At 42.4% G+C, this 8199-nt stretch overlaps 1 protein-coding gene across 1 annotated transcript; it reads left to right on the top strand.

The window, feature by feature from the left end:
* The first annotated feature begins 4658 nt into the window (after nt 1-4658).
* CBSX3 (Cystathionine beta-synthase (CBS) family protein) lies at nt 4659-6385 on the top strand. Its single transcript, XM_086526866.1, has 6 exons — nt 4659-4821; nt 4957-5226; nt 5393-5474; nt 5663-5736; nt 5812-5872; nt 5979-6385. The coding sequence occupies exons 2-6, from the start codon at nt 4975-4977 to the stop codon at nt 6119-6121; spliced, it is 612 nt and encodes a 203-aa protein (XP_086382992.1). The 5' UTR covers nt 4659-4821; nt 4957-4974; the 3' UTR covers nt 6122-6385.
* The last annotated feature ends 1814 nt before the right edge of the window (nt 6386-8199 follow it).

Below are 8199 nucleotides of genomic sequence, written 5' to 3'. Positions count from 1 at the left end.
TAATCTCCACCTGGATTCACTGGTGGTTGACAGTCTTTTGGTGCTATTTCAAGCCGTAGATTTGAAATTCTGCAACTTCATATAAACAACTCACAGATGATTCTTTTGGAGTGAGCAATGATTTGAGATCTCACCTCGGATTCTACTTACCCTTGTCTTGTCCATCAATCATTCGCAAAATCCTAATCTAATCCGTGGAAAGTGTCCACAAACACTGGTTTTCTTGTTTTTTATGGTTTTTTGAGCTTTGATCTTAAGAATTGTCTTGTCCATCAATCATTCTCAAAATCCTAATCTAATCCTACAAGGTACTTAGCAAGTACAATCTACTTCCAAGCTACCTCTACATAGCAAAAGACGACAATCTTAAGCTATACGGTTTTAAAGAGAAAGTTTAACTACAGGTGAACCTAGAGGAAGATGGACAACTACACAAGACGCTCGTGTTTTCCCTAGTTTAGGTCTCTTTGATCCACGACAGCGGCGCCAAATGTGGGACGGGTGTCTAACCTCACTCCTATCTTATTATAGACATAGCGAGAACCACGAATATAATTGTCAATCCATGGGACGAAGCTGATTCGACTAGTGCATAGAGACTACAAGAGGTTGTCAATCTCTTGGAAAACAATAGACAACTCGCATCTAACTCAAGGTACACTCAAATGACAAAAATCACCAAGAGCTAGTCGTTAATCGGCAAACAAATCACAACCGTTACAGCATTAAATGACATCCAAACGTTACGAAACTTCTAGGACATGTTTATAAGACCTAGGCACACATGCTTATGGTCTCAAATCTCACTTTAAATCAAGTGCAAAAATCGCGATTATTAACAATAGTGAGTTTTTGACCTAATCGTTTTCAACCCAAAACGCATCTAAATGCTTAGCAATGATGCCCCAATACCCCGCCTATACTTAGTTTATGATTTTGAAGCTTAAATTCCTACTTATAATGAAATTAGGCCGCGGGTCAACGATGTCAAAAGCTACGGATTACCATGGAATGCTTACGTCAATGCGCAGAGCTCTTACCTGCGGTTGCAATGATGGCATTGCAATGTGACAACCGGGAAGGGAATAGGAAGCGCGAGAAGGAGAGAAGTGAGCGCCGTTAGCTTACGCTATGTTTCTATTATCCAAAACTTAATAATAAACTTTACAAAGGTGGCTTTTATACCTTAGCCAAGGTCTAAAATGTGTAATGTCCGACGCCCAAGACCTTTGAGGCTCCACACTTATTGTATTTGCAACCCAGGTACACTAAATGACCTATGCTTTACATCTTGGAACTCTTATTGAGCCCGTAACACGTTACAATTGTCACAATGGCTAAGTAAATTGGGAAATTACAATACATGGCCATTTTGGAAAAATGTGAAAACTATGTAACTCCAATCTTCACTGCTTCTTCATATTCGTCTTCGATGTGCATTCATAAGGCTTCGATCTTTAGCAGCTCCTGTTAACTGACGTCGGCTCAGTTAACACTTGGTACAATACAATCTTTGTGTTGCTTGTGATCTAGGTGATGCAATGAAGATTGAAAACTTAATGCATCACGAGCATAACATCAACTTTGCAAAAAGCATTATCTATCCCAATCCTCAGTCCTAAGGCCTCGAACACCTTCGAAGGTGGAGAGAGCTAGCAGGGAATGAGGGTAGGGAAGAGGAAGAAGAAGCATTCCATAGGAGAAAAAGTAGTTCCTCACTTATCATCACTCTTCTTGCTAGTATACATAATAGCATAGTAATGGAGATGGAGAAGAAAGCTTAAGCATTGAAGCATGGCTCTTGGTTGGATTTGCATTCCATAGCCAAGAGTGTTGATGTAGGCTCTCAACTTCTCTACTAGCTTGGAGAAGGAGATGGAGATCTTGCACTTTTCACTTCACACCATGAGAGTGTGTGTGGGAGAGTATACCCCCCAAGCAGCCCCCCTTCTTGCTTTGGTCGACCCCCCCCCGTTGTAGCTCATGCGTGAAGCTCATTGGACCCCTCCAGGCCTAGCCAATCACATGCAAGGGCATATCAAACAACAAGGGTAGCCTTGGGACAAGTGTGCCCCTTTCCCCTTTGAGAGAGAGGACTTGATAAATGCTAAAACATTTAATTAAATCAATTAAATTATCATTGGACCTCTCTAGGGGTCAACCAATAGGCTTTGGACAATCCTTGAGGGTAACCTAGCTAGGGGCTTAACATGTGTCCTACTTGCCTCTTGAGCAAGGGGTGCCCTTTGGGAGAGAGAGTGGTTAAGCAACCAACCCCCCTACTTGCATGGCTCGGCCATATGTGTTTACTTTTGTGACACCTCAAGCCCCTCAACCTTGGGCCCAGTTCTCACCACAAGCTCGGTCCTTAAGCCCTTCAAGCTTGGGCTCGGTTCCACCTCAAGCACAACCCTAGCATCTCAAGCATGACAAGCACCTCAAGCATCTCAATCATCAAGCACTTCAAGATCTCAGTCATTAGGCATGACACACACCTCAAGCTTGGGCCAGGTTCCCACCTCAAGCACAACCCTAGCTTACCTAAGGTCAAAGGACTTTTAACACTAACGTTTGGAGGTCTTCAATGAAGCTAACCCTAAGGTCTTTAAGCTCCATTGGTTAACCTTGCTCTTTGATAGACCATCTCTCATTTGGGTCCCTTTACATTGGTCTCGTGTTGAGATAGATCTGTAAGCACATATCTATATTCTAACCCTTGTTCCCATTTATTCTCCCACATTAAATAATTAGTTTAATATGAGAAAATCATTTGGGTTGGTTAAATATTAGATTTTATGACTCTCTCTCTCTCTCTTTGTAAAAGTGCCATTTTCCCATCTCTCTATATTTGAGGTTTCTCTTTGATCCAAGGTTCCTTGATAGTGGTAATATTGTTATAGGATGGAATATCATATATAGTAATTCGTATGATGGCTATTCGGATTGCAATCGTCAGAGAGGTCCCAAAATAGTATGGGGTCATTATTTACTAACATGTTGGGCTCTCAATGGATGATTCAATTGAAGTAGCTCCCCCCCCCCCCCCCCCCCCCCCCTCTCCTCTCTCTCTCTCTCTCTCTCTCTCTCTCGCTCTCTCGCGTAAAAGGTAGGTTTAGGTTTTTGGTCAGTTGTAATGGTATCATTGCTACAACGATTAAGCACCAAGGTCAGTGTCATGACACTAATATGCTTGCCACATTTTTAGCTTTATTTGTAGTTTGCGCTCTTTGTATCAATATTTCTATGGTTCTTAAGCCTATTATTGTGATTAATCGATACTTTTTCACCGTACTAGAAACTCTCATTGTCAAAAGGTGTCCAAGAAGGAGGTGAAGGAAATGCGTTTCAAAGTGCTAAGGGATGGCTCTCCACTGGAGCCAGTCATGAAAGTAGAATTGTCCTCCATCTTTCTCTCTCTCTCTCTCTCTCTCTCACACACACACACACACACACACACACACACACACACACACACACACACACACACACACACACACACACACACACACACACACGTTCGTGTCCTATATTGTTCATCCTTCTTGCAATTTCTCTCCAGTAGGGTTCAAGATAACCCCAACAACTTTAGATAGCCAGAGGGCCATTGTAAGATGAAGTCCTCGAAGTATCTAGTTAGTTCACCCCATTGCAGTGTCCCTGTTGCTCTGTTGCACTTCACACCATCTCTCCCGTGCTGCCACTCAGTCGTAAGCAAGCCCACCACGGGGCTAAAAATTTGTCGTGTCCCTCGATTCCTTTCCATTGACCACCTTCAGAGCAAAGTTTTGCCTTGTCAATCATATCCTTGGTCATGATAGCCCAAGGCTAGTCTTGATTTGCAATTGAGACCCCAAACTTGACACACATGGCCTCAACATGAACAACAGGGTTGAGAATTTCAAGCCACCTTGGAGCAACGGTCGAGCGATACCTTCCCATTTTGCCCATTGCCACCAGGGTGCCGATGATTTAATGTTGTTCCTCCATAAGAATCTTTTAACTGGTTTCAAAAACTCCTTCCAATTACATTTGGCTATTTTGAGGAGTGGCCTGGTGAAGGAAATATAAGGAAGCATAAATGAATTGATCACTCTGACCCGATCCTGGAAGGGAAGCAACACATACTCCCACCTTCTCATTTTCCTCTGAATCTTCTCAAGGACCCCCTGGAACCTTTGCTTGTGGGTAACATCCACTCCTAAGGGTGCCTCTAGATGCCTAAAATTCCAACCTTTAGACACAATCTCCCCTGACTAGATCGATCGATCAAATGAGTCGTTTTTCATCAGGTAGATCGGTCTAAACTTCTCAATACTACACTTCGACTCAGAAGCCAAATTAAATGTCTGCACAATTTTAAAGGCCTTCTTGAGCACCTGAGGCAGGCTTTCAAGAAGAGGAGAGAGTCGCCCGGAAACATCTTGGCTCGCTTGCTCGCAGCAAGCCTCAATTAAATTCAAGAAATGCTCGAGTCCAAATGGATAATGCCTGCCAAGGCGTTAGTTTAAAGACCCTCTCTCTCTCTCTCTCTCTCTCTCTCTCTCGTACACACAGTGACACAGCGCCCGTTCTCTCACTAAATATATTCTATACCCTGTCGTACGCGCACACAGATTCTCTGCGCTTCTCTCTCTCTCTCTCTCTCTCTCTCTCTCTCTCACACACACACACACACACACACGGAGGGAGTCTCAGGGACTCTCTCTAAGACACGCCACGCACGCACGCACGCACATGGTCTACCTACAAAGTGTAACCCAGATCGTGGCCCGTGACCTAGCTTGACGCCGCTCTCAGCTTCTTCAACGAGCTCACCAGCAGGTATGGCGTGTGTAGAAATGAAGGTATCGCATTGTCGTTAGCTCACTCAAAAAGAGAGAGAGAGAGAGAGAGAGAGAGAGAGAGAGAGAGAGAGAGATCTCTGATTACATATGCTGCATCGCATCTCTATTGCAGCTCCATTTTGCTACCAAAATGCTACGATTTGCAAGAACCATGCCTGTGAAATGGAAGGTGCTAGTAGCATCTTCTTTGCAGCATGTCCCGCCATCTTCAGCATGTGCCCTTGCCTTCCAGAGGAACGAATCAGGGAAGGCGGACCCTCTGGAGGAGCATGGCTTTGAGAGCACCACTATTTCTGACATTTTAAAAGGAAAGGGGGAGAAAGCAGATGGTTCTTGGCTCTTTTGCAAGACAGATGATACTGTCTATGATGCTGTGAAATCTGTGAGTTTCTTGGGCTCGCGCATACTTTGTTATCTGTCATTAAAGAATTTATATGTCATATGCGTTTTGAAGTTAAACGTTTCACGCTTGTTCCATCTATTGTACGTACTGTATTTTTTGCATTTTGGGGTTTTCCTTGTTTGATTTTGTTGTATGTTTACCACAGATGACTCAGCACAATGTAGGAGCTCTTCTAGTGGTGAAGCCGACTGGAAAGGAGTCCATAGCAGGGATTGTTACAGAAAGAGGTGAAGTAGTTAGTATTGGCTTTTAGCATGGTGGTGAAGCTGGATGCAAGTTTTTTGAGACAAAATGGTGCTGTATTTTTGTATGTATAACATACACTCACATTAAATGTTTTCCACATGCATATTATGCTCACCTTTGTTTAGCGGTGAGCGATCGGTGCTTTTTCATACATGATTTTGGTTGGCAGATTACCTGCGCAAGATAATTGTTCAAGGCAGATCATCCAAAACAACGAAAGTTGGAGATATCATGACGGAAGAGGTATTTTTCCTCCTTTGTTTACTATTTATTTGCTTTATGCTACATTATCCTACATGTTTTACGTGGCTATCACAGAACAAGCTCATTACAGTAACCCCGGAGACTCGGGTTCTTCAAGCGATGCAGCTGATGACAGGTGTATTTTGAGGATGTTATTAGCCTGGAAGTGTATTGAAGAAGACGATTACCACCAGTTTTGGTTAAACATTGAGCTCACTTTTCCGACTTATTTAATACTGCAGACAACAGGATTCGGCACATTCCAGTTGTTGAAGGCAAGAAGATGAAGGGAATGGTTTCGATTGGAGATGTTGTGCGGGCAGTTGTGCAGGAACATCGTGAAGAGGTGAGGCGTCTTAACACCTTCATCCAGGGGGGTTACTGAATGAACTATCCACGAAGGCACCTCTTCCAAAGAGGTCCGGGTAATAAAGCCCCGCAAGTTCAGGTGATGGCAAGCCCTTTGTCCGACTCTTCTGCACCATCCTCCTTCCGCTATGAGTATGTGTTGGTGTATGAGCCGTTTGTACATACCATGTTATGAGTTCAAACGTTAAGGAAAAGAAAGTAGGCGAGTAGAGCCTTTGTATAGTGGTTTCATTTTCCAACTAATGTTTTCTCTAACTGGTCCTGATGTGGGCCTTGTATACTTTTGCTGGTGGTTTCTTCTTTGCGCAGCTGATCTCTCTTCATTGCCAGATGAGCAGGTGTAGTACAGTATTTCCCGAAAATAGGGACGAAGCAGGAAATCAATACATGTCGTTTAGTCCAGTAGTGGCAAGTGTGAAAAAGCTAGCATCAAATGGTATTTAAATTGTATTTAAATTTAAATACAATTTAAATTTAAATTGTATTTAAATTTCTCTCTTGTGCTCTCAAGTTTTCAACTCGCCTCATTGATTGGATGTTAACACTCCAAGAGGTTTTGCTCGGACTTGAAGGCCTATGTGTGTATCGTCTTCTTTTCTTCTAACACGGGAATAAGCTGCGGACATTGGGGACAGAGCCACCTCCACACGCACAAGGCTAATATCTCCTTGGCTCCAATTCATGATTATGATTAGATGAGTGGTAAAGAGTATCGAGATGTTTGAATGGGACTTTGCAACGTTTGGGACCCAAGTTCTTGGCAATCAATTATGATGTTTCGATAGACCATTGCCCTATATCGGGTCGATATCGCATGACACAGACAAGTTAAGATAGGCTTTAGTTTGTCAATTTTACTTCTAATTTATAAACTAATCTCTGTTGTTTGAATGTATGATTGAGTCTCACTTGAATGAAGGATTGCTACGTGCAGACTAGCTGGAAAGAAAGGACTTCAGCAGTTCTTAGTATATGAACAAGTTTCAAAGGGCATTGTGCTATCATTTTCATGTGGCAGTGTAGTTATTGCATGTATTGTATGTTGTGGAAGATAGGGTCTGAAATGATGGTTAGGTAGCAAGACAATATTTTGAGTGGAAGTGTCACTATTGCTGTGCATAAGCTTTCTCGTTGACAGGAACATGAAATTGGATGGTAGCATGAGATCCATACACCAGAATGTGGTCGGTGATGAGCAGACTCAATGTAATTAATCAGCATTAAAGCTAATGGTGCGGAGCTTTCCCCCAGCATCTAGTGGGTGCAAGTCATGATTCTACATTCAAAAGTGAAAGCTCTCAATTCTAGTAGGTGTCTGAAATAGTCAAGGGGCTTCTTGAGTGGCAGAATAGTCATGGGGGTTCTCAGTTGCTCAGAGAGAGAGAGAGAGAGAGAGAGAGAGAGAGAGAGAGAGAATCTATGGAGATTTTCCTCTTCCAACTTATTGCAAAATTTTTGATACATACGTGGGCGACTAGGATTGGGCACCCACATTGTGGGTGGTGTGTTTCTCTGAGGTATCTTGGAAGTTATCTGAATTTTTAATTCTTTAATTTTGAAGAATATTGTAGGTGCTAGAACTAGGCAAGGAGCTTTTCAAATTGCAAATTATTGGGTCATTGCAGGAGGGCACCAAAAATGTGGGGGGTCTTTCTCAAAGAAATCTTCAGAGACCTCACTTTTTTAGTTTTAAAAATTCAAAGCGTAGTCTAGTAGTTTCGAGATATAATCAATGAGCTTCTTAAGTTGCAGAGAATTGGGTCATTGCACATAGGCCATGAGTTTCATCTTGGAAGCTACCTCAGCTTCTAGTTTGGAAAACTGAAACATGTTTTATTTTATTTGATTGAAATCACCACATTTGTTGCATAATTCATTACTGTTGCAGTAGGGCACCCATGCCGCCCCGAGTCCCTCTCTCAAAGGAATCTTGGAAGATTCCTCAGCTGTTAGTTGTAAAAAGTGAAAACACTTAGTTTTAAATTTTTTGTTCCAACAGAAGATCTTGAGGAGAATGTCAATATTGAGAAGACCTTTGATTTTTAAAATTGTTATCTTTCAAAAAAATTCTTTCTTATAATGAGTGAGGAGATG

The sequence above is a fragment of the Adiantum capillus-veneris genome, chromosome 13 (genome assembly GCF_014529385.1).
Source record: "Adiantum capillus-veneris isolate H3 chromosome 13, ASM1452938v2, whole genome shotgun sequence".
Lineage (NCBI taxonomy): Eukaryota > Viridiplantae > Streptophyta > Polypodiopsida > Polypodiales > Pteridaceae > Adiantum > Adiantum capillus-veneris.
The sequence above is the reverse complement of the archived record's forward strand: the minus strand, read 5'-3'. Positions and strand labels throughout refer to the sequence as shown.

Bases quoted from the DNA above. Each gene is read 5' to 3' on its own strand.
- CBSX3 (XM_086526866.1), top strand. From the start codon at position 4,975: ATGCTACGATTTGCAAGAACCATGCCTGTGAAATGGAAGGTGCTAGTA. The intron at 5,475-5,662 runs GTGAAGTAGTTA...TTTGGTTGGCAG, and splicing joins AGGGATTGTTACAGAAAGAG to ATTACCTGCGCAAGATAATT. The intron at 5,873-5,978 runs GTGTATTTTGAG...TTAATACTGCAG, and splicing joins AGCGATGCAGCTGATGACAG to ACAACAGGATTCGGCACATT.